We start from the raw sequence: 26796 nt of genomic DNA on the forward strand, positions 1-26796 counted from the left end.
TTCCCTGTCATCGGCTGCATTCAGCCAGTCTCATAGGAAAGCATTCACAATGCTTTCCTATGGACGCTGGCATCTTCTCACTGTGAAAATCACAGGCGGAAGCGCCTCTAGCGGCTGTCGATGAGACAGCCACTAGAGGCTGGATTAACCCTATTGTAAACATAGCAGTTTCTCTGAAACTGCTATGTTTACAGCAGGCTGGGTTAACCGTAGATTGACCTGGCACCCAGACCACTTCATTAAGCTGAAGTGGTCTGGGTGCCTATAGTGGTTCTTTAATGATCAACTGTGACATTGGCTTTTGGTGCTTTATACTGTACTCATCCAACCTAACACTATTGATGTAGGAATGAAATTTGCTATGTCAGTCGGGTAATACGTGGGGTTGTTTTTGGAATATTTTCTTACGAATACAACCAACGTAGTCTGTCGTAGTCAATGTTACTTACTTTTTCTGATGGCTCCTCTTGTTCATGAAAGTCATGCTGGTTATGGAAAATAAATCCGCACTGTTCTATGTGAATGTAGATTAATATCGCACATAGAGAGAGCAAGCCCCAGTTTATGAAATGCATTTAAAAACTGTAAAGGAAAAGTGACGTGTGAAGGAGACCCCTTCTTTGGTTGATTGTGAAATGATTTTGCATGATATGCTCAGGCCGTGCCTTTTCAGAAGGTAGCTGTAACATCATACTTAAATTACATTGTTCTGAATGTATGAAAATAGGAACTATGTATATGGAAATATTCTTATATCAGATGTTAAAGATCTTCATTAGTATTTTTCCTAAATCTGCACATTGTATCTACCAGTTTACATAAGTAATGTGCCACTTCTTTTCTAGGCTATATTTTCTGCTATGATCATTATTTAGACTTACGCAATAATTGTGTCCTTACTTGCATATACCTCCCATGGTGCCTTAACTGATAGCACTGTCTAGGCCTTTGATGGCTACCTTTTGGTACTACAGATATTTGTGAACCACATATCTTATGAATGTATTGCTGAGCATCATGGGAAATGCCATTCATAAACATCTGCTTGACCAGGGTTATCTCTCTTTGGCCTAGGGTCTGGTATGATCCCATAAATGTTGCAATTTTAGCTGTTATGGCGATTGTTAACCCTTTGGTCTCTGACTGTATAAGGAGATTGCGTGAAAATTTTACAGTGCTACGGAATTTGTTGGTACTTTATAAATTAATAATAATATTGCTAGCTTTCACCAATCCTCCATTCTGTGAATCTAATCGGCTGCTTGTGTAACAATCATGTCCATAAACTTATTTGTAAATATATTGGGATTTTTTTTTTCTTCTTTTAATCCTTATCGATACCATATAGACCTGGCACCAACCCCTGGAATGCGCTACAACCTAAGATTTTATAGGGTATTTTAACAGTAAAGAGTTTGTTTCTAAATCAAAGCTTAATGTATTTTTATTTATGGCAAAAATGTTAAACCCATGTCCTGCCAGGACTCTGCACAGTTGAGTTTTAGATGAAAATGTGTAAAATAAACCGGTTAAACAAAATATTCATGTGGTGTTTTTTTTTGTCTTCTTGTTTGCTAAAGGTTCATCTTCTGCACAAAATAAAATGATTGACCTTTTTATGATGATCTTAAATTTTGCCAACACATTCCCAATGCACTTAAGGAGACACTCTACGGACCATAGCCATTAAAGCCTTTTGTAGTGATTATTGTGTAATTACACACTGATTTAAAAACCATTTGATACAAACCAAGGGTCTCCCATGGCCTGACTCATCTTTCATCATATTGCTATTTAGTGTAGCCTTTTTGGCTGAACATACCTACTAACATGCTTAGACAATGAATATCATCTAAATATGGAAACAAAATTATAATACGAACAAGGAATTTGTCCAATTTGAATATTTTGGCTTATTTACTAAAGTGAGAATTGTTGGAAATGTAAAGAAAACATAAAATTTAAGGCCACAGTAGCTGAATTGAAAGCATAGCTGACTTGGAGAATATTTCCACTTCAGCTATTTTGGTCTTACATTTTTAATTCACTTTTGAATTTTGAACTGTTCTCTCTTTCGTGAATAACTCTGAAAGAATTCCTTATTTCCACAAAAAGTTTACAATTACGAAGGTCTGAATCCAATCTGTTATGTGGTCAATGTGTTGCTTTAATTTCTGTTGCTCTGTATGGATTGATTATATAACCATAGTTGTATTTTTTTGGTCTTTGATCTAAAAGGAAACTGTTGGCAAGTATCAAAGCTTAAGTATTGTATGTAACATCTTCAAAATATTGCAAATTTATAAGAGGAAAAGAGAGGCAAGAAGAAAGTGTGTCAAAGTCAATATACTAACCATGCTGCGTTTCCCATCCTTTGCTGCTCTTTCCTCTGTCTATCGTCTAACACAGGGGTACCCAAAAGGTTGATCCCCAGATGTAGAACTGCAACTCTCATGATGCTTTGCATGTCTTTAGGATGGCAAAACATCGTGGAAGTTGTAGTTTTTAAAATTGTATTCTTTATTTTTAGTTTCTTTGCATTCACATTCATGACATTAAAGAATGAGTGAAAGGATGACATAATCAATAAATGCAGGTTGTGCATAAGATGATTTAAGCACTTTTCTTTTCATGGAAAAACAAAAGTTCAGAAGACCAAGAACAGGTCATAAGATTAACATATAAATCATCAAATTGCACATTGTCCCTAGATAGAGTGATAGAGAAATGGATAGATTAGATACATAGAAAGAGATATTAATATACAGATCTAAAGAGATCTAGATAGTGAGAAATAGCACAACGCTCTATAGGTATTTATGAATTTGTCTGTCTCCTTATATACCGTATTTATCGGCGTATAACACGCACCTCATTTTCAGAAGGAAATTTCCCCCCCTCATCCCATGGTGTTCCCCCCCCCCCTTTCCATAGTATTCTCCACCCCCTCCCATAGTATTCTCCACCCCCTCCCATAGTGTCCCCCCCCCCCTTTCCATAGTATTCTTCCCCCCCTCCCATAGTGTTCCCCTCCTCATCCCATAGTGTCCCCTCCCCCTTTCCATAGTATTCTCCACCCCCCCTCCCATCTCCCATAGTGTCCCCTAGTGCACTTTCCCTCTTGTCCCATATTTACTTACCTGTCTTGAAGCGTGGGCCGGCTTCACAGCACGCACCGCGGTACTGGAACTTCAATTTCAGGTTCCGGTTTCCGGCGGGAATAACAATAGTGTGCACACTTCCTTTCAGTCCTGCGCTGAACACCGGCCCACGCTTCAAGACAGGTAAGTAAATATGGGATATTGGCGTATAACACACACCCATCATTTCCCCCCTATTTTCAGGGAGAAAAAGTGCGTGTTATACGCCGATAAATATGGTATTTGTTTATAACAAACATATGACACTATAAGATACCTAATGTGGTGAAGAAATTGTGTGTGTGTGTGTGTGTGTGTGAGAGATGTGGTATGTAAGTTCTAGTGTCTGAATGCTGTATTTGTAGTGTAACTTTGCTTCAGTACTTCTTGCGCAGGCATTGTTGGTGTGTCATTATGGATTCTCATAGAGAAACACTGGAGCATGGCCATTGGTGGACAGTCTGACTGAAATACAGGAAGCAGGGAGAAAGCAAAGAGGGAAATGTTGACATGCAATCACATGAGGAGAAAAACATTTGATCAAAGTAAAGGTTAAAACAGGTACTTCTAACGCACATTTTTATAGTATATAGTAAAAAAGCATTTGGTGACTTTGGGGGGAGAGCATTTTTTTTTTTACCCCTACTGTTCCTTTAATAAAGGGGTATGCTGAGTATAGTACTACAAAATTGAGTGCAGTTAACAGCATTTACAAATATGGGGACATTTTAGATCAGATGATAATTAACAGGAGCGAAATGAGCGAGTGGATTAATAGGTCCATGAAGGCACTAGTAGTAATGTAAAGTGCCCTTAATGGGGCTCAAGATGGTAAATTATGTACTGGGATCGGGGAGGGGGAGAAGAGTATGTACCATACAGTGCAGGCATTAAGCCTTGCACAACACAGCCTCAAGCTGGGGATTTCAGGTAAGTATACCTACCTTCCACTGCACCCAATGTGAGGTCACCTTGATGGGACTTTGCAAAATATGCAAAGACCCTTGAAGTTGACTGAGTCACTTTAAAAAAACAAATTATACAAATTAGGGCAAAATACGGTTCCGGAATTCTTGAATTCTGCTGTAGTCACAGCGTTACTATTTAACCTAAACATTAACATTAGCAGGATTGTTACTAAAGTGAGTATTGTTGTGGATTAAAAGTGAAGTGATTCAAATTTAAGGCCAAAGTAAAAAAAAAAAAAACTGCCTGTCATCTATACTTACACTATCAGGATTATTCACGAAAGTAAGAATTCCAGGTGAATTAAAAGTGAAGTTCAAATTCCAGCTATAGATATCCAAACTGGAAACATTATCTAAGCCAGCCATGCTTCCACTTTGGCTACTTTAGCCTTAAGTTTGAAATTTACTTTACATTTTTAACTTTAGTGAATAACCATGAATGACATGGGATGTTCCCCACCAAGACCACTGCAGTGAGACAGAGTTTTTTGGGTGCCTATAATGTCCCTTTAAGGGACGCACTAAACATGGGATAATAATAAACTGAAATGCCAGAGACAAAAAGCAGATGATCTTTTTATAATAATTCTCCGGTTTGGCTAAGCTCACACCTGGCTATATTCCGTATTGCCCTATATTTGTCCCTGGAGCTGTGTGATTGAATAGCCCCTGTCCCCTGGTGGTGGTGTTGTTTTGGTCCAGATGATGACAGGTGCTGTAAGCATGTTCCACTAGGACAGGGGTAGGCAACCTGCGGCTCTACAGATGTTGTGGACTACATCTCCCTTGATGCTTTGCCAGCAATATGGCTGTAAAAGCATTATGGGAGATGTAGTCCAAAACATCTGTAGAGCCGAAGGTTGCCTACCCCTGCACTAGGAGGTGTACAGCCGCCCTCAAACCCGGAAGTGTCTCTATGGAAACATTAAGCCGTACCCTGGGCAGGAGTGACGTGCGTCTCTCCCATTTGCTGTCCACTCACCTTTGTTTCCAACACTCCATCCAACCACAGTGCAGGGAGTCGATGGGCAGGGCGGGGGCCCTATCACAAAGCGGGTGGGCGGGGTCTAACCAGGAAGTGTCGCTGTGCCCGGGATGCGGTGGTGCTCGGTGCTGCTGTGGCTGCTCGTGCTCCGGCTCGGACTGCACGCCCTGCGGGGGCTCCTCCCCCCGGGCTCACTGCGGGGAGCGGCGCAGGGGGTCTCCTCCGTGTGCCGGGCCACCTACGGGCGCTTCTTCGTGGGCCCCGGGGATGAGTACGGCCGCCGGTACAGCTCGTTCCCCGCCGGGCTCCGCCTGGAGATGCGGGAGATGGCGCGGAGCATGTTCTCCTTCGGCTACGACAACTACATGAAGCACGCCTTCCCGGAGGACGAGCTCAACCCCATCCTGTGCCAGGGCCGGGGGCCGGACACCCTGAACCCGTAAGTACCCACCGTCTGTGTCAGTACCCACCATCTGTGTCAGCGCTTACCGTCTGTCAGTACCCAGTCTGTGTCAGCACTTACCGTCTGTCAGTACCCACCGTCTGTGTCAGCACTTACCGTCTGTCAGTACCCACCGTCTGTGTCAGCACTTACCGTCTGTCAGTACCCACCGTCTGTGTCAGCACTTACCGTCTGTGTCAGTGGCAAGTGCTTACCATGTATCGGTGCTTACCGTCTGTATGTGTACTCTCTGTGTGTTTCAGTTCACTGTCTGTGTCAGTGCTTACAGCAGGTATCAACAGACTGACCCCTGACTACTGTAGAACTGCAACTCCCTTGATGCCTTGCCAACTAATTGTGGTTCAAAAACAGCTGTTTTCCTGGACACACATCACAGCATTAAAGCAGCAAGACATGGCATGTCTTGTCCTGGCTGCTCATTTAGGAATCCTCCTTGATTAATGAATTGATCTTTTTTGCAGAATATTAGATCTGTACACAGCAGGGCAGCACTTTTGGTGTACTGCATGACAGTATGTAGGAGCGACATACGTGTTTTCAGGAAAACCTTTCCAGTGAGATTTGCTGACCCAATGGACACCGAATCCCACATCAAGCAGGCTGAGATATGTGAGAAGTGGAATCTTATCCAACAGGATAAATGTATTCTACATAAGTGGAAATATATTCTACATATGGACAACCAGCAGGTGGCCTGTTGAAGCATAATGGGACTATGGGAGCTGCAGTCAGCAGCAGCCGGTGTGTCACATTGTTTCACTGTACACCGTTAGTGGTTTGGATGTTCCTGCTTGTGGTTTCCTGCTGTGCCATGTTTGTGCATAATCTTTACCGGTGTGTGGTTAGTATGACTGTTATGTTTGATGTGGATATACTGTTATATATTTACACAAACATGGTGTATGCGTATTAGGTTTGCACTACAAACACAAAATCAATACACGGTTTTGTTTATACTGTGAGCAGCCACGGTTACCTGAAAGGTAGCTGTCTGCTTGATAATACTAAATGTTTTAATAGGTCATAATGTCAGTGATTCTGAATTATTTTTTGGCCCCTTCATTTAAAAATATGCACCACCCTGATCTACAGTATGTATTCAGAATTTAGAGTATTATAGGCATAATGCTCCTGTGACCTATAAACTAGTACAGATACAATGCCTCCTAGACTTAGTACATTGAAGACATTTTCTTTCTTAATAGTTATTAAGTTTCTGCGTATTTTTAAAACTTTTATTAAAGGGATCTGGAATCTTCCTGTGTGTTAGTATATTTTGCAAAGATCCCTGATGGTGACTTCGCTGTTTGGAGAGCAGTGGCCTGGGAGTGCAGCAAGGGTGAGTTGTGCTCTCTGCTACGTGTGGCGTCATCTTTAGTCTTTAACTCCTTGCACTTCATCCACCGTAAACTATTGTCACTAATGTCCCCTCGGACATGTGTGATACAATGGAGGACAATGCCTTATTTTCACAGCTGTTGCTAGTGGCGACTGTGTGAAGAAATGAAACTTGATGGCAGTATCGCCACATTTTATTATAAGACAATGTATTCCCTAATTTGTCCTTTCTCTATTGCCTGTATTGAAATTTCAATGAATTTCGAATGCAGTCTTTATTAGCATGTCATAAAGGTCTTATCTTTATTAAATGCTTAAAATTTGGGGGGTTTGACAGCTGAATTAAATTGACTATTTGTGAAAATAATAGTGTATTAAGAAAGCGACAAGGTGGGGGGAGGATGTGGGGAGAGGGACAGGAGGCGGTGGGAGAATGGGGGTAGAGGGACAGGAGGCGGTGGGAGAATGGGGCGAGGCTAAAATATCTCAGCTGTAGCTATAGCGGAGTTGAAAAATAGGCACCCTCAGGGTAATATAGTGTCAGGAAAACAGATTTGTTTTCCTGACACTATAGTGATCCTTTAAAATTCTTCTGATTCATTTAGTTAAGCTTTCTACTACCTCATTCTTGGAAAAGGGATATTTTTTCAATTTTTGTTAGCTGTTGCTCATTTCTTTTAATTTAATTTTTTATTATTTTTGCAGTGCATAATGACATTACAAACACACTTGAGGTGCCCCAACAGCAGTCCTCATGCTAGTCATCCCGCATAACAATTGGGGTAGTGAGAAAAACATGCACATTTTTTGTGTAAGTACAGGCTAAGCAGTATACGTCTAGGTTGACTTTTAAGAGAGCGTTATTAAGCTAAATAATTCTAAGCATAGACATGTTGATAGAAGTAGGATACAATTGCGCTAGTGTGGGAGTCAATAACATTCAGACTGATCATGCATGTGTAAGCGATAGGTACTGTTAGTGTGTCTACGTGAAAAAGGTATCTAGGCACACATGTAGGCTAGTATTCCCATGATACATTTTCTCATAGGTTAGATCCATGTCGCTTGTTAGCTATTGCTAGAGCTCAGAACCGGCACAAAATTAAACATATCTAGGATGACAAGGTTAACCAATGGGTGCGGCCCCCCCATGCTCCACTTTATATCACACATGTAAGAGTAGCATGGGAAAAACCTGAAAATGAATCACAAAAAGGAGCATATATCTTGAACCAGTCGCTCTGGCGGTACTGCTCCAGGTAAATGGTGTCTGTCAGCATGTATTCGAGCCTTTCATGTTCTGTGGACCCGTTGCTCCGATCATCCGATCCCTGTGGGTGGCAAGGTTGGTACCCAGTACTTCGCTATTATATATACAGAATGTCTAGCTGAACATGTAGCAGACCAAGAGAAAGCAAGGGAAGGTCATTGCTCATATGGAGTGAGGAAAGCTTCCTTATGTGAGTATATGTCGGCAGACATCAGGGGTAGTATCGTTGTTGGTTCCGAGTGGGTCAAACTTAGTATGCCGTGAGCGGAAATGCTGGCAGGCTCCACTGGGTTCTCTCTGGGGAAATCATGCGGTCTCTCGGGTTCTACTGCACTGAGCTGCTGATCAGGTTATGCTGCAGGGCTTACTGAGTCCTCCAACCTGATGGTATTGTGAGCGGAGTCCTGATGAGATGGCTGGTTTGGTATGTGCCACGCTGCCAGCCTCTGGCTCTGCTTGAGCGACCGCTTGTGCCCTCAGTTCTGGTTCCAAGTCTGGCCGGTAACGGGATGTCCGGCTGGTGAAGTGTGCTCAAGCGTGGCGCTGCGGTTCTAGGAACGTCCTCTATGGGCTCAAGGCCCAGGAATGTTGTAGTGGGAACCAGGTCCAGAACGTGGGCATGTAAGTCAGGTAAGCCTAGAGTGTTCTGCGGTATGTTAGACTCCGCTGCTACAGTCCCAAGTAGTGAGGTGGCAGGACTCAGAGTATCTTGTTGCGCGTCAGCGGTGTGTGTACTCGCGCCCGGCGTGGGACTTTCGGCAGTCATGTTGGAGGCACAGCACACGTGCTCAGGCACCCTGCCTGCCCTCTGTGCCGCTTCAGCTTCCTCCAGTGGGGGCCGGGATGACCCTCCTGGCCCGTGGGGGGGGGATCGGGTCCTGTGAGGTGCGTTACAGGGCTGTGATGTGGTGACCAGGCTTTTGAGTAGGGCAGCGGCCGTCTGCCCAGCGTCTTCACCGTCTAGGCGGGAGACTCCGAAGTCTCGTACCACTGGGGACTTAAAACTCCAGATCTCAGAGTCCATGGTGGTGCCAACAGTCTCCTGTACACTTCAGCCGGCTATTCCGCATGTTTGTCAGTGGTAAGCCCATAATTTCTGCCGGGTGAAGTTAGCAGGAGCCTCAGGGACATGCGACCAGTCAGCATGGTGGTCAGGCCACGCCCCCTGTTGCTCCTTTTTACCTATCTGTATAATGAAAATGATCCATCAGAGAAACCATGCCAAATAATATCAAACACAACTTTATGTACACATTTAAGACACACATTCAGTAGAATAGTATGCGGACTGTAGACAAACATGAATGTCTGCTTGGTAAGTACTGTGTAAAATGTCTTTGCTTGGGACATGCTAGTTATGGATGTTAAGGTAAATGCTGGACACTTGTCACAATTTATAGACTGAGAAATGATTGTGACCCTATTAAGACAGATCTCAAAGTAAAGCCTATCGGTAAACATTGTGTCTTCCAAGTTAGCTGTGCTTTGGTCACAGCCTTTGGGGTATGTTAACACCTTTTGACTGTGTTGTTTCAGTTCTAATCTAAACATCAATGATGTCCTTGGAAACTATTCCCTAACCCTGATTGATGCCCTGGACACATTAGCGGTGAGTTAACAGCTGTAACCTCTGTCAATAACATTGTAGAGGGCTACATACATGTATGTCAGTCAGGCTTGTAACGCTAGGTCTCAACTAGGTCTTAACTACACTGGTGCCCATATTTATGGGCTTAGACATCTATGATGGCATTGTTAGTAGGACACACTCGATTGATGGATTTTAGAACTGGAGGGGTGTATGGTAATATGAACTGAAATTCAAAAGTCCAAATCTGTTTCAAATGTTTCCTCCCGATCAGTTTCTTTCAATTCTGCCTACATGAAACCATTGCTTTAGGGTAATTGTTTGTTCGTCTTGGCATTACATCTGTTTCTGCATCATATTACATTTTTTTTTTTTTTCCTGTTGAAAACATTAAACCTTGTCCAATGATTTGGTTTCCAAGTATCATATCTAAAAATAGCTTACAAAGCCTTTGCACGCCATTGTCTTCTAACCCAGACTGACTTTCTGTGCGTGTCCCAATGAGAAGTCTGTGCAAGGCAGGCGTTTTAGGCAATTGCCTGATATGAGCTAATCAACCAGGAAAATACAGGACCAGTTGTCGAACATCCTGGAGATGTAACAATGTTAAATTCTAAAAGTACCAGTTTCTCTAGATACGGAAGATCTTTGGCTATGTTGTGGCAAGTCCAGGTGTTCAGTCTTATAGAGTTTAACATCTCCTTGCTGGGTCATTTCCTGAGCAGTTGGTGTCACAGCTGTCGGGACTGACAGTTTTTGGTTTTGATTGTAATTTTCCTGCTCTGAGATGCACATTATAGGTTTGCTGATCTGTATGATAGGAAGGCTAGCACACAGTAATTCTTCCTGCTGTAGTAGAAAACCAACCCACTAAGTGTTAAAGCGCACATAGTGAGTACATTTTTTTACCTTTTAAAACCAATGAGGAAGGTATTGTAACATACATTCAGATTAGAGAACCCTCCTAAACTGCCGAAACGTTAACCCCTCTGGAATTTCAAAGATGAAGATTTGCCAGAATTACCACAATCCGTATAAACACCACAATTAAAATATTCAGTAAAACCACTGGGATGGGAAAACTGGGTTACTAATGGTAGGCTGCAATGCCATGAGCCAGGAAAAAGGCAGGAAAAACAAATTCTGGCCATAGACAGCTTTCTCTGTCAGTTGCTCTTTGGGTCTGGGATTCACATGTCACATTTTTCTCAGTTTGACCCGAGGAGGTCAGTAGTGGCAAAGCTGAATTGACTGGCAACTTCCGTGTGGAGAGTTTAAAGCCACTGTTGGAGGAGGAGGCAATGCTTAACTTCATGACATCACCTCCCCGGGGCAACCTGAGGAAAAAGGTGAAGTGGATATCAGACCCAAAGAGCAACTGACAGAGAAAGGCTCATGGCATTGCAGTCTGCCATCAGTAACACAGTTTTCCCATCACCGTGTGGTGTTTATACTGATTGTGGTAATTCTGGCAAATGTTCATCTTTGGCGTTCCAGAGGAGATAACGGTCACCAGTTTAGGAGGATCCTCTTATCTGAATGTATGTTATAAGACCCTCCTCATTGTTTTTAAAAGGTAATAAATTTTAAGCACAGTGTGCTTTTTTTGGGCGGTTTTCTACTATTTTTGTTAAGTGTACAAGCTGTACACTTTAAGTTGTTTTAGGCTGCACTTGCTTATTATTATAAGAGTGCCACATATCCCTTTAAAAGTTTTTGTTTTCTTCCTGCTATGGTGTCCTAGCAGTATTGGATAAGGCAAGCGGTGTTCCATTTTTTACCTGGCCTCTTTCCTTTTTATAGTGTGCTTTACATCTTCTTGGTTTATGATGCCACAACACAGTTATGCTGACTTGGAATGGAATAACTATAGGCCAAGTTTAGGGGCTATCTGTTTGACCACAACTCAAAGTTCCCAGTGTGATTCACATGTTTGTGGTTTAGAATACAGTTTGTCAGATGGAAATTGTTGAGCAGCGGGCTGATCTATCTAAAAGTTTCAACGCTAGTTGATTTCTATTTAAAACCTCTTTCTCTGTTGCAGGTAATGGGAAATGCCACAGAGTTCCAGAAAGCTGTGCGTCTGGTCATTGACACTGTTTCTTTCGATAAAGATTCCACTGTGCAAGTGTTTGAGGCAACCATTAGGTATGTAGTACTCAATCATTGTTATAGGGTAGAGCCATACACAAGTATGTCTTCATTATGTAATTTTAGGGGTTGAGAGAGAAAATAACCACCTGTAACATCTGCTTTTCTTATTGTCATATCAGGATTATGGGTAGCTTGCTTTCTGCCCACATCATACTAACAGACACTAAGCAGCCTTTTGGCAACATGACACTCAATGGGTATGATGATGAACTCCTTCACATGGCCCACGATCTTGCTGTCAGACTTCTTCCTGCTTTTGAGAACACGAGGACAGGCATGCCCTACCCTAGAGTAAGTTAAGTGAATTTTGACATCAAACTTATAAATGTACACGTGCTAACTGCACAATGCATAACTTCTGGACTGGAAATTAGTTTACCACTATTTTTCCGTTCTCCCTAAATTCCAAATTTTAACATATTACATTCAAATTGCACAAGTAAGGCTAAATTAGTCAAACTGTGCATGTAGCTGGGATGATTTTTTCCCCCCCAATTTTGCAATATAGATTGAATTCATTTAAATTTGTAAAGAGAGGAAAGAACTACTAATTGCCCTGGTCTAGGGGGGGGGTCTGTCTATTAAAACTTTTAATCAAAGTTGGTTTAGAAAAATATGCAATGATATGACCTAAGGGAATCAGTCATCAACTTAAAGTTGAAAAGTTGATGTGCATAATTATAAATCACAAGTATTGCACTTATAGACCGTGATAGATGGAATTAGTAATCCAACATAAAGTTGAAAAATCAATACATTTGAACACAAAACACGAATATAGAAAAGTTGATGGAGATAGAGCTATATATAGCAGTAGATAGTCATGAAATGTATCACTTTATCCAACCGAGTAAAAATGTGACCACAGTCAAAAAGATAGATACATTGTATATTTGTATACTGCTGTTATGCTTGCCAGGGGAAACCCTCGACTAAGCAGTGCTCAGTACCTAAATACAACTTGTAAAATCCGAACAAGATATGTTGGGTAGGAAGTATAATAGAATAGCTGGGAATAAAGAAACTAAAGCATAAAAATTGAGATGAACAATATATCGATGACCTGCCCTTCATGGGCACCTATGCAAGGCTTTATACATATACAATGTAGCTATCTTTTTGACTGTGGTCACATTTTTACTCTGTTGGATAAAGTGATACATTTCATGACTATCTACTGCTATATATAGCTCTATCTCCATCAACTTGTCTATATTTGTGTTTTGTGTTCAAATATATTGATTATTCAACTTTATGTTAAAGGGACACTCCAGGCACCCAGACCACTTCTGCCCATTGGAGTGGTCTGGGTGCCAACTCCCACTACCCTTAACCCTGCAAGTGTAATTATTGCAGTTTTTTTTATAAACTGCAATAATTACATTGCAGGGTTAACTCTACCTCTAGCGGCTGTCTAGTAGACAACCACTAGAGGGCACTTCCTGCTTCATAGCAAAGATTTTCTTTGCTAGAGCGTCGCTGGACGTCCTCACGCTGTGTGAGGACCTCCAGCATCGCTCAATTCCCCATAGGAAAGCATTGAAAAGCATTTTCAATGCTTTCCTATGGGGAGACCTAATGCGTGTGCGCGGCATTGCCGCGCATGCGCATTAGGTTTCCTCAGCCGGCGGGCGTGATCAGTCTCGCCCACCGGCTGACGTAAATACTGGAAGGAGCGACGCCGACCCGAAACCACCGTCGAGGGACATCGGCGGGGTCTCAGGTAAGTGACCTGAAGGGGTTTTCACCCCTTCAGCTACCTGGGATGGGAGCTGGGAGGGAGAGGGGACCTGCAGTGCCACTGATTGTTTTCCTGGCACTGGAGTTTCCCTTTAATTACTGATTCTATCTCACTGTCTATAAGTGCAATACTTGAGATTTATAATTATGCACATCAACTTTAAGTTGATTACTGATTCCCTTAGGTCATATCATTGTATATTTTCCTAAACCAGTTTTGATAAAAAGTCGAATAAAAGTGAAGTTTTAATAGACCTACCCCCCTTGACCAGGGCAATTAGTCGTTCTTTACTCTCTTTACATTACTTACCTGGGTTCATGCCCCGTTCTTTTTGCCCCGAATATCTATGCTCTGATCACTCCCGTTTTTCCATTTTTTTTCTCATTTAAATTTGTAGTGACGAGAATAAGCTTGTCTATGATGTTTTTATGTTACACAAAATTGAATAGGTTAGTGCCTGAACATTCTTGGCTATATATGAAATTATTTCACCATTTATTGTTTGTTCATCATTTGTTCTATCAACAAAATAAATAGCCAGAAATATGACTTGGGTAGCTGCCATACAATGTGTAATTGATGTGGCATGCTTGCTTTAACAAACATTGACAGAACTGGGTGGCAAGCAGCTAGCATTTGTCTTACATTCCTCCTATTTACAGGTGAATCTCCTGAAAGGGGTCCCTCCAGATAGTCTCAATCACACGTGCACTGCTGGTGCTGGTTCTCTGTTGGTAGAGTTTGGCATCCTCAGCCGACTTTTGGGAGACTCAACGTTTGAATGGGTTGCCCGCCGAGCTGTCCGTGCACTTTGGAGCTTGAGGAGCAATGACACTGGTCTACTGGGTAAGAAGAAGTCATGATGTGTGTTTCTCAGTTTGTTGGATAATATAGCCACATTTCCTCACCCTGTCTCTTCTTCCTTTGATTACAGGGAACGTAGTGGACATTCAGACCGGAGATTGGGTTGGGAAGCAGAGTGGATTAGGTGCTGGGCTGGATTCCTTCTTTGAGTACTTGCTGAAGTCTTACATTTTGTTTGGGGAGGAAAAAGATCTAGACATGTTTAATGAGGCCTACAAAAGTATCCGGAGCCATCTCAGGAGAGGGTATGTGGTTTCTTATAGGTTCTAGGGGCAATAATGGAAAACAAGGGTGTCTTGAATTTTAAAATTAAATAATATCTTAAGGAGTCCACATGTCCTGCTGCTAGCATGGAAAACTTATACTTCTTAAATTGTGTATGAATTAATGCAAAGTTTTCAGTACATCATAGAAAATTCCTAATTACCTCCTCTAGTTTAATATTGAAATTAAAAGTGCTTTATATATTGTGCTCAGTATCTGTTTGTCTGTTGAAACAATGTTTACTACCTCTGTGGGGCTTTTAGCCTAAATCTATGGATAATAGACCCATTCTGATGATATCCCAATTGCTATAAAGGTAAGTTTTGGTTCCAGTAGTCATCTGAAAGTTAGGTATATGTCTGTGCTTACCACCTGACGTTGTTCAGAATATTATATTTAAGTTAATAATTTTATGGTTATTCATCTCTGCAGGTTTCTGTTATCTGATCAGAAGGTCTGTAGGGTGTGAGCAGATGTTATTTAATCATTTTTAATGTGAGCCAGACTTTGGACATTAGATGACAATAAAGGTGTTTGTCCAGACGAGTGTGATGAATAACTACTGGGACCCTCTCCAACTGCTTAGGTCAGAAAGGGGCCAAAGTAATAATCCTGAAAAGGTATTAAAACTTCTCCAATTACAATTTGCCATCCATTTGGAGACCGTTTCATGGCATACATTTTCATATTTCGCCATCATACTGCGCTGCCTAAAATCTAACACTAGAATGTATCATCTATGAACTAAAATAATTTAATATGTAAAGAAAAGCTATAAGAAATGTAATTCTATATATTTGTTTCAAAAGTGACTGGTGTTTGACAAATGTGAGCACATTGCTGTTCCCTCTAACCTTTAATCATAGCCGTTACCTGCATCACGAGATAGGGAGAATCTGGTTTCTGTAGTTGTCAACTTATGAACCGTAAAAGTAATGCAAACCCCCCCAAAATCAAACTAATACGCTTTTAAGCAATCAGCGAGAGCCAATACTTCCTAATGCTTACGGTCTGCTCAATACGGTGCCGAGGGGAAAAGGGAGAAATCAATGTGGACTGGTACATGTAGATGTTAAACTGTTGAAAAAAGGTTTAAAACTTAAAAGTAAGACTCCAGCCCTCAAAACTATTTAATTGAAAGGAAGTTGCTTTGAGGGAAGAGAGTTCCATTAAGTCCCAAGTGGACGGAATTTAAGTGGATGGAATGCTTCAGGTGTGTAACACCATAGAACCTCTGTCTGTGTGACGCCCTTTACATGTTTTTTTATTTTTTTATTGAAACAAATGCCTTATGTGTCTGAATTGGAAACTTACAATTGGTAATTTCTAAATTGAAATTCTTAGTTTCATTTTCCAAACGCGTGTCACTTTTGCCACAAGTAAGTGCATGCATAAATATAAATGATACATGTGTATGTTCTTACAAAACATTCTTAATGGGTAATTTTTTTTCATGGTTGGCTCGATAGTTTGAATCTTAAGTCCTACCAGACTACATTGATGATATCTAAATTGTATTCTTTCTTTTCCTCAGGCGGAAAGCGTGTAACGAAGGTGAAGGAGATCCACCTCTCTATGTCAATGTTAACATGCTAAATGGACAAATCATGAATACATGGATAGATTCTCTACAAGCTTTCTTTCCTGGTCTTCAGGTATATTATATCTCTTTCTGGCAAATCCACTACACGATACAATAACTTTGTTTTTCATTATTATTGTGGTGTTTGAAATCCCAAATAAACAGGACTGTCTTGCCATTGTTCTTAATCTTAAGGCTGACAATCACATTCTCTGTTGGTAAGCTGGTGTTTTACAAGGTTTATATTGTTTCAGGTCTTAAAAGGAGATATAGAGGATGCAATTTGTCTGCATGCTTTTTACTACGCCATCTGGAAGCGATATGGAGCTCTGCCTGAAAGATACAACTGGCAGCTACAAGCCCCTGATGTCTCTTTTTATCCCCTTAGACCAGAGCTGGTGGAGTCCACTTATCTCTTATACCAGGTTGGTAATCTTTGCACTTTTCCATCCTATACTATTCTGTCCTCTACCATCTTATTTCTATATATGTGATGTATATGTATGTTTATTCTCTTATCTTTTGTAGGCCACCAAAAATCCATTCTACCTCCATGTTGGCATGGATATATTGCAAAGCTTGGAAAAACATGCAAAAGCCAAGTGAGTTTACTTAGTGGGGGAAACACGTATATATGGATGTTCCTGGTCCTTTGTTCTGATTATCCGCTTTCTTCCTTCAGGTGTGGTTATGCCACTTTGCATCATGTAGTGGATAAGTCTCAGGAGGATCGAATGGAGAGCTTTTTTCTGAGTGAAACGTGCAAATATCTATACTTGGTAAGTTTGGTGTGTTCCAAATTAAGCCACTTTTGTGCTAATGCACAGCTGGCTTTCTCTTACTTCATATAATCCAGAATGTATGTACCCACCTAACACGCATCTAGACCAGAATGGACAAGCCTCAATATACAGCTGCTGTTAAAACATTTTGAGTCTAGGAATCACTAGATGGCAAAGGCTATGTGTTCCTGATCTAGCTCCTCCAAGTGATGCATCTTGAAGCAATCCAAAATTTTACCAGTGCCACGTGTTTGGGTTTTCCCAGCTTCCGTTTGTTCTTCTTTAATCTAATATTGTTTTAGCTTCATCTCTCCTTGTGTTTGAAGCTGTTGATGTTTTCCCACACTTGAAATGAGATGAGTTACACATCCTGATATAGAATGCCATGTTCTTTCTCTATAGCTGTTCGATGAAGATAACCCTGTACACAGAACTGGTAATAAGTATCTTTTCACTACTGAGGGACATTTGGTTCCACTTGATCCTCGTTTTAGAAAAACACCTTGGCACGAATTCTTTCATCAAGAAGACAAAACTGAAAGAAGCTTGCAGAAACTGTCTCAGACCAGGCTCCGCACTGCTAACTCCAGTACCAATGTGAGTACAAGATGGGTCTGGGGAAGGAATGGGGGTGGGGGGAGAAGGACTAGGTTTCTTATTTGAAATTTAGAAGCACATAATGTGCTTATGTGTTTGATAGTGTAGAGTCAAGTATCTAACCTGTACTCCCTTACAGACGGCACCATACATTTAGAATTTTACTCACACAAACCAAAATCGTTCTCAGGCTTATATATTTTGTCAGAACTAGGGATATATTGACACATTTAATTTGCCCATTTTACAAAAAATAAATAAATCAAAGAACCTAAATTTTGCTCTGCTATGAAAATAAAACTGTATACGTCTGCCAGGTATCTGTGAAACGAAAGACCTGTCAATTTGTTCTCATTGGGAATTTTGGCATATTAATTTGCCTGTCTCATTTTGTAGCATTGTAGCAGCACATTGATTAAAAATAGACCTATAATATTGATGCTGCTCTGTAGAGGTAATTGCATTGCTTTTAATGGGCTAAAATTATGGCAATCATACTGTGCAAATAATTTTTTTTTTCCCCTAACACTTTTTGTTCTTTGTTTAGTGTAATAGAGTGCCTGAAGAACGAAGATTTTCACTTCCATTGAAGAGTGTTTATATGAGACAAATTGATCAGATGGTGGGAGTCGTATGACCTTAGTGAGCTGGAGCTGGCCCAGCCCCTACACTTAGGCATCCAGTTATCCAGATCTAAAAGGACCCTGGTATTTCCAAATGTTACAAGACAGCAATGTCGGAGGATGAAGTTTTGCCAAGGGCAAATTCTCTGTTTACTGTGGAGCACCTTCTTTAATTCTTGCACAGGGTTGCATCATTTTTAGGACTATCATTGTAAATAAATAAAAGCCTCAGGGACTGTGCAAGGATTCATACACACCATTAAGTGTCTTCCATGCCTGAAGCACCTTTTAATGTTTTGCTTTTGTCAGCACTAGTACAGAAGCAATTGAAGATCCTATCTTAATGGACAGTGATGCATGTTGGCTCATTTAGCCCTGCAACACTTTGTACTGTGAAAATTACTTTTCAAAAGCATGGTCCGTGCTGTGTCATGTGTTCTATAAAAGCAGAGGATATATTTTCATTGTATTTCACGCCAAACTCCTCTGTGGCCAGTCCTAGTGCTGGCATGACTGAATTGAGTTAAACCTATTGGTTATACTCATTAATTTTTTAAATTTATTTTATTTCTTCACTCATTAGAAGACTGTCTTTAATTTGCCAAAATTCTTAACATAAATGCTTAATCCTAAGTGGATCTTAAATTAAAATACGCATTTAGTGAAGTTCAGATATTCAGACATAAAGGTGTGGCATTTTGTTTTTAATCCCCCCCCCCCAGTTGTATTTATATCGCAAGTCTCCTTTTTACAGCAGATCATGGCTTCCATAATTTCTTCTTATCGGGGAATGTTCTGGTCAGTGACCATAATTTGAATTCTATCTGTATTCTGATTAGTTGAAAGTGCCAGTGAGAATACTTCTTTAGCACAAAAAGTTGGGTTTAATGTTCTGTAAGCAGCTGTGGCTTTCTCTAAATCCATGTCTTCTAGCAGGACTAAAAATCATTCAACTGTCAAGTCCCACAACTTTTACATGCATATCTGAACTTGTGTGTGCCTTTTCATGGAAAGATTTATATTTTGGCATTACTCTCTTTAAAGTGGCTCTGTCTCCTCCCACCTCCCCAGTAGGAACTACTTGGTCGTATGTGTTTTTCCTACGCTTGACAAAAGGTGGAGCTACCTTTTGACAAGCTCTGAGGCAGTGGAATCCTCCATAGCTATCAGTGTTGTAATTTTGCGCATGTACAGTGCTGACGACGGCTCCTGGCAGATGAAACACCAGGAGGTGAAGAGGATCTCATGGCAAGAGGGCCATGAGGGACAGGTTCAGGTAAGTTAAAAAACTACCTTCCCCTGTCCCCCATGGTCACCGGAACGCAAACCAAATAGTCCCCATCTGGTTCTTTATAAGATATGCAAAAACCCCAGAAGATGGCAGAGCTCTAAAGTGCATAAGCCAGTTTTATAGTCCAATTTTTCTTGGTTAGTAGCCATGACATTGTTCCATGTTTTGGACTTGATGCTGTTATTGCCTGTGTGCATCATCTTCTTTATATAAATGAGTCAGTGCCTTTACAACATATTTTAATTTTTTTAATTTTTCTTCACGCTAGTGACACCTATGCAAGTGCTACTTTACAACCACAATCGTTTGCATAGGCTCATCATGCATTTTTTTGTTTTGTTAAAATCATGGCTTTTTAAAATCTTGTTTTGTTTTAACTTATAATAAAACTGACTGGCAGCTCTATGTGCTGGTCATTGAGTTTACCCAATTGTCGGAAATGCTGCATTCGTGGGAAGGTTGTGTCTGCAAACTGTTCTGTGATCATATGTTTGAAAAGTGTCTATCCCACTTCATAGACTGCCTGTGGAAATCACATGAAAAGTATTCAGGGATTATTTTCTATTTTATAAATATTCTGACAAATTATTTTTTTGTAATGTAATCCAGAGACCTTTATTGAAATAAATAATGTATTTTTGAGTCTTTAACTGTCTGACTATTTTAGGTATTTGATCACACCTCTGTTGGTTTTAATTGGATGCTAATATAGGTTGGGTGGAGAGTCATTAGATATATGTTTAATGCAACTAATCGACATTTTAAATGTTTAAATTGCTCTAGGCCAGGTCACAAAGCTCTCCCAATGTTCAAGGATGTATGAATTTCTCATCTCTTCTAAAATCTGCTAATGGGGGGCCATGATGGTTTCTCAATATGTGGTTTGGAAACCACTGCTTTTCACCTTTTTGAAACCAGGGTTTAATCAATCAGGCTAAAGAGGGGATAGACTTTTGGTCGAATGTAAAGGACATCTCAGTGCTGCAGCTGGAAGAATTGGGGGTGGGGGGAGGGGGGGTATTTAAATGGAATTATATTAAAAGACCTCAAAGTAGAGAAAAACATGTAAGGGATGGGGTAACATCATGAATACTACAGAGTGGAGGCAGTAGGATGATATGCCCAAACACCCTTACAGTGTTTAGAACGATGTATGATGTAAGGTTTAACATGGCCGTGTGTAGTAATACTAAGTTTCTGTGAGTGCCACGGTAAGCGCAATGGGATATAAATATAAATGTTCAAATCCAGGCCCAACTTTAAAAAAAATCTGCACTATTGGCCTGCTGGCAGGTCCTTGCCTGGTTGAGGGGCTAAGATGGATTTATTTTTGTTGAAGCACATTTTAATTTGAACACCTAACCTAGGCAAAAGTAATTGGGGTTTAGTTACAGTATACAATCATACATAGCATATGCCTACTACAACTCCAATGTACATTTTTGGCATGTGCTACTTTATCAACCTAATATGTAAAACAGCAGATATAGGCACTCACTAAAAATAAGAATAGGCTGCAATAGGTCAACAAGGATTCCATGTCCCTTCAGTAATATACATATAGTGAAAATAAAACAGAAGTGATCTACTGTGCCAAGAATAAACATACAAATAAAATTGATATTCAAAACAGCCTTATAGTGCAGATTATGTGTATATACATACATGTATTCACAACATACAAAATTTGTATCTTCTAATACCTTTTTTTTTTATTGGACTCCAATAAAAAAAGATACAACAAGATATGAAGAGAACCAAGCGTACTGCTACAGAGGCTTGTCAGTAGTTTTGAAAACTAGGGACCCCAGACTGAACAAAACTGACTAGACCCAAATTTGTCATGGCCGTTGGTCTATATAGAGACATGATCTGTTACATATCCACACACTACAGGGAAGATCTAGATATCTATTTTACATAAAATGGCGGACCTGGGGCACCCGGTCATACATTCTATGATGACCGCAAATCTTTTTAGGCCAAATCGGCCATGGCTTCGGCTCAATTCAACACCCATTCAGATCAGAGCCTATGAGACACATAACTATTCTGCTGTAATTTCACAGGCATTAAACCACCGCCTTTTGGTGCCTCCAACTCTATCGAACCCAGTTTGCCCACTAAGAGTTGTTTAATTTAGTTCCAACAGAGTCAAACACAAGGGCTTAAAGGGAAACTCCAGTGCCAGGAAAACAATCAGTTTTCCTGGCACTGCAGGTCCCCTGTCCCTCCCAGCCCCCAATCCCTGGTTGCTGACGGGGTGAAAACCCCTTCAGTAACTTACCAGAGGCAGCGACGATGTCCCACGTTGCTGCTTCTTCCTCCGCGCCGCTCCTCCCACTGATTGCGCTGGCCGGTGGGCGAGACTGATCCCGCCCACCGGCCGGGGAGACCTAGTGCGCATGCGAGGCACCTAGTAGCCGGATGCAAGATGTTAGCAGGAACAGCATACATGGAGAGACACAACCAAGTTGCTGGGATTGTGTACCGAAACATCTGCACAGAATATGGATTGGACCTGCCTAAGTCCAAATGGGAGATACCACAAAGGGTAGTTGAGAATGACAGAGCAAAGATCCTGTGGGACTTCAAGATCCAGACAGACAAGCAAGTGGTGGCAGACAAGGAATGCAAGACTACAGTCATGGTGGATGTGGCAATACACAGTGACTATAACATCAGGAAGAAGGAACATGAGAAGGTGGACAAATACCAAGGACTGAAAGAAGAACTAGAAAGGATGGGGAAAGTGAAGGCAGTAGTAGTCCCAGTTGTGATAGGAGCACTCGAGGCTGTGACTCCCAAGTTGGGGGAGTGGTTTATCCTCCCCTTTCCATTTCAACTGATCTATGATGCACTTGCCTTTATCTCTTTAAACCAATTTTTACGGCTGGGCAGGATCAGTGTACTCAAGATGAATATTCTCCTACAGACCCTACCAGTCCATATCCCCAAATCCTTTTTTGCACAAGTCCGAAAAACAATGACAGAATACGTGTGGCACCGTAAAAAAGCGAGACTGAACTTGGCCACTCTCACCAAACCCAAACTGCATGGGGGCCTAGGCTTACCAGACCTGACAAAATACCGACAGGCGATACACCTCCAACGACTGATTGAATGGACACACAACCCAAAAGACAAACTGTGGATCCCGATAGAGGCGAGCTTCTCGCAAACTCCCCTCCCTCTCCTCCCGTGGCTACCGAAAGCGACGCAAGGCGAATTGCCAAAACAACATCCAACGCTGAACGTCACAATGACCATCTGGAGGAGACTGGCTCTACAAAAGGACATGGCTCCGGAGCTCTCACCTCTCTGCCCTGTATCGCACAACCCACGACTCCCTCCGGCGGAGGATCCCCGCTACATTACAGCGCTGGGACTACCAACCCCCTGCAGGTTGAAGGACGTGTACAAACAGGGCGCAATCACAACCCTGAGAGAACTGGTCCCGAACAACCCGCACACCTGGTCGCTCCTCTTCAAATACCATCAACTGAAGAGGTTCCTGCAGACCACGCCGGGACTGGACTCAGCGACTCGAGCACTCACCGCCTTTGAGATGATGTGCACGAACCCCCCGAGCCCACCGCACGCAATATCGTTACTATACCGCACACAGATTACACCATCCACCGATGCACCTCTCCCTTATTTCACTAAATACTGGGAAAGGGATCTAGGACACACACTCCCTGCGGAACAATGGACCACAGTGTTCACGCTCATACATAAAGCATCCATAGCCACCAAATTCCAGGAAACAGGATATAAAATGCTCTCGCACTGGTACAGGACACCCGAGAAACTATCCATAATAACAGATGCCTGCGAACCCGAATGCTGGAGGTGCGGGAGGGAACTGGGATCCCTCTTCCATATCTGGTGGACCTGCCCACACATCAAACCCTATTGGTCGGCGATTCACGCTGTCATGGTGACCATAACGGACGCAAACATACAACTCACACCGGAAACCTACCTACTCCAACTAACCTCAATCCCCACACCTAAATTCAAGAGATCAGTGATACCACATCTCCTAAACGTGGCGCGTAGTCTTATCCCGACACACTGGAAACAACCCACGGCCCCGACGCTGAGAGAGTGGCTAGCCAGAGTGGAGGACATCAGACAGATCGAGGAGCTGATCCTCTCAGCGGCCGGACGTATACAGCGCTACCACGACACCTGGTACCACTGGCTAAGATGGCTCGCCTCCCCCTCCGGGACCGGAGGAGACACGCAACCCCCGGGATCAAATACGAGGCCCCCCCTGCCGGAGGGCCCAGACAGGAGCGACGGAACATCGGTGGCAGTCCCGACGGAAAGACGGATCCGAAATGAGCACGCCGATGCCGGACCCAGGGACGGGGGGAGCTGGGACGCGGACACAGGCCCGGGAGCCCGAAGCCCACACCCCACCTCTCACACCCAGGCACACCCAAACTAATTCCTGGTCACCCCCCGCCATCGCTACCTCCCCTTCACTCCCCCCCTACTACCCCTGACCGCACGTCACCCCCTGCCAGAGTGACAACGCTGAGCACGAGAACCACCTGTGACACCTGACACACAAGACTCCTCCCTCACACACCTGACTGAGGCCGACACAAGCCACACGCCAGGTAACGAAAGGGGGCCCTGTCAGGGAAGCAAAGCAAACACACACTACAGAACCCCGGCGACAGACCCCTTACCACACACCACGGACCAACCTGCTACCTGAGGTCCCCAATACCCATGACCCCATGCTACAGGCGACTGTAACTGAAGGGATACCTCGACCCACATCTCCCTGCTGCCCACAGGCCGCCCTCCCTCCTCCAGAGCAGACCCTGTGTTCCAAACATGGAACATCAGAACACCACATACCCCACCTTATGGGGCATCACCCACCGCAACAAACCTCTATCACACACCATACCACACCAATACCCACTCCTACGCAGATGACATCCTCACCACAAGCAGTCAGTGGCAAACAGACGTCGGACCCTATACATACACTGCGAGGTGACATACTATTGTAAAACCTCAAACGAGCGTCAGCCCCGAATGTCACAGACATAGTAATACCCTCTGTATGACTCGATGTAACATGCAATTGCAAAGTCTACTGCTACTTGGGAGGCACATGATAGCCTTCATTAATGTATATACAACTTACGCAAAAACAGGCAGCGCTCCTCATTATACGTAATTGCTACAAGCTCACTAGATAATAAGCTTCTGGTCCTTATCCTTATCCTCGCTACTCCCGAGCTAAACTCATCAATGTTTCTATGAACCAAGCAACTCACTAAACTATGTACAAGTTTCTTTCCTACCACAAATATGCTCGTACACTTGTAACCAATGCGCTTGTTAAGGCTGTTGTGGCCATACAAGAAATGTTGTGATCTTTCATGCACCATAAAAATAAAAAAATATTGGAATAAAAAAAATCAAAAAAACACAACAATTTTTACTGTCTCCTTTAATATTTATTAATTGTTAATCACAATCTAACTAAATTGGAACTACTAGGAACATCATCTACCTTCAAAAATATCCAATAACTTTTTTTGCATTAAGTAAACCATGACAGAGCAATTACAATTTGATCATTACAAGATCAATATATATCCAAATAGACTTTTCTATTTTAAGTAAAACACTGTACCAACAATTCAAGATTGTTGATCTCTACTCATATCAGTAGCCATTCTACTCCCTCTAGATCAAACCAATTTATCAATTATTCATTTAAATATATTAACACGAGGCATAAATATAAACTAAAGTTGCATTTATTAAGTATATTTAACAGTATTAATTTAATTTTACCATCTCTAATATGGAAATCGAGGACTTAGGTCCCAATATATATGTAGGAATCTGGGATATTAATATAAATTTGGCTAGAACACAGCCAAGATGTGACCTCTGTACTCGCAAAGAGTCATCCTTCAGCACTCCGCTAAAGAAAAACCTCTTCTAGAGGAAACCTTTGGGGAACCATGGCTTGAAGGATAGCTTTTCCATCTGGGCATTAAGAGACAAATACAAATAATTCAATATATGCAGGACTTACTCTTTTATAAACTATTTAACTTAAAAGAGCGCAGACAGACATATATAGAGAGACAAATTACTAAAACAGATTAACCCCTTAAGGACACATGACATGTGTGACATGTCATGATTCCCTTTTATTCCAGAAGTTTGGTCCTTAAGGGGTTAAACAGAGATATATGATGCTAATACCTGGAGAAAAAAGCCATACACTAAGCAAGTCCCCTTTCCCTATCTGCAATCCTCCTAACACAGTGCGTGCAGGGCTTAAAATCCCCATTGAAGAAGCACCAATCTTTGATAAAGGGTATACGAGTAGCTGTGTAAAATCTAACGCCTTCTGCTAGGACATCCAGGGCTGAGATCAGATTGAGGGTAGTCAAGCTTCAGTTCTTTAGACACTTCAAAGTGAAGCCTTCGAGGTTGTATGAGAACCACGAATCGAGGTGAAGCTCTATCCAGTGCCGGTGCAAGGACTTTTGCCACCCTAGGCAAAAAAGATTTTGCTGCCCCATACACTCCACACATGGTGTGACATAATAATGCCCAACCCATATGATCCGCCCATGTCATCACATCACATAGAATTGTCAGGAATTCTAAATGAATTTTATATTTAAGTAAAAATAGCCAAATTGCAAACATAGCTGAGTTGGAGATATATATATATATATATATATATATATATATATATATATATACTGCTCAAAAAAATAAAGGGAACACTTAAACAATGACACTTCTGTGAAATCAAACTGTCCACTTAGGAAGCAACACTGAGTGACAATCAATTTCACATGCTGTTGTGCAAATGGGATAGACAACAGGTGGAAATTATAGGCAATTAGCAAGACACCCCCAATAAAGGAGTGGTTCTGCAGGTGGTGACCACAGACCACTTCTCAGTTCCTATGCTTCCTAGCTGATGTTTTGGTCACTTTTGAATGCTGGCGGTGCTTTCACTCTAGTGGTAGCATGAGACGGAGTCTACAACCCACACAAGTGGCTCAGGTAGTGCAGCTCATCCAGGATGGCACATCAAAGTGAGTTGTGGCAAGAAGGTTTGCTGTGTCTGTCAGCGTA

General features: G+C 42.0%; 1 protein-coding gene across 1 annotated transcript; it reads left to right on the forward strand.

Moving 5' to 3' along the window:
* Positions 1-5173: 5173 nt before the first annotated feature.
* EDEM1 (ER degradation enhancing alpha-mannosidase like protein 1) lies at positions 5174-20283 on the forward strand. Its single transcript, XM_063426678.1, has 12 exons — positions 5174-5532; positions 9701-9773; positions 11797-11900; positions 12026-12197; positions 14310-14493; positions 14582-14756; positions 16310-16430; positions 16612-16782; positions 16886-16959; positions 17040-17136; positions 17542-17736; positions 18284-20283. The coding sequence occupies exons 1-12, from the start codon at positions 5204-5206 to the stop codon at positions 18371-18373; spliced, it is 1785 nt and encodes a 594-aa protein (XP_063282748.1). The 5' UTR covers positions 5174-5203; the 3' UTR covers positions 18374-20283.
* Positions 20284-26796: the final 6513 nt, after the last annotated feature.

Source organism: Pelobates fuscus, chromosome 7 (assembly GCF_036172605.1).
Source record: "Pelobates fuscus isolate aPelFus1 chromosome 7, aPelFus1.pri, whole genome shotgun sequence".
Lineage (NCBI taxonomy): Eukaryota > Metazoa > Chordata > Amphibia > Anura > Pelobatidae > Pelobates > Pelobates fuscus.

Bases quoted from the DNA above. Each gene is read 5' to 3' on its own strand.
- EDEM1 (XM_063426678.1), top strand. From the start codon at position 5,204: ATGCGGTGGTGCTCGGTGCTGCTGTGGCTGCTCGTGCTCCGGCTCGGA. The intron at 16,431-16,611 runs GTATATTATATC...ATATTGTTTCAG, and splicing joins CTTTCTTTCCTGGTCTTCAG to GTCTTAAAAGGAGATATAGA. The intron at 16,960-17,039 runs GTGAGTTTACTT...TTCTTCCTTCAG, and splicing joins GAAAAACATGCAAAAGCCAA to GTGTGGTTATGCCACTTTGC.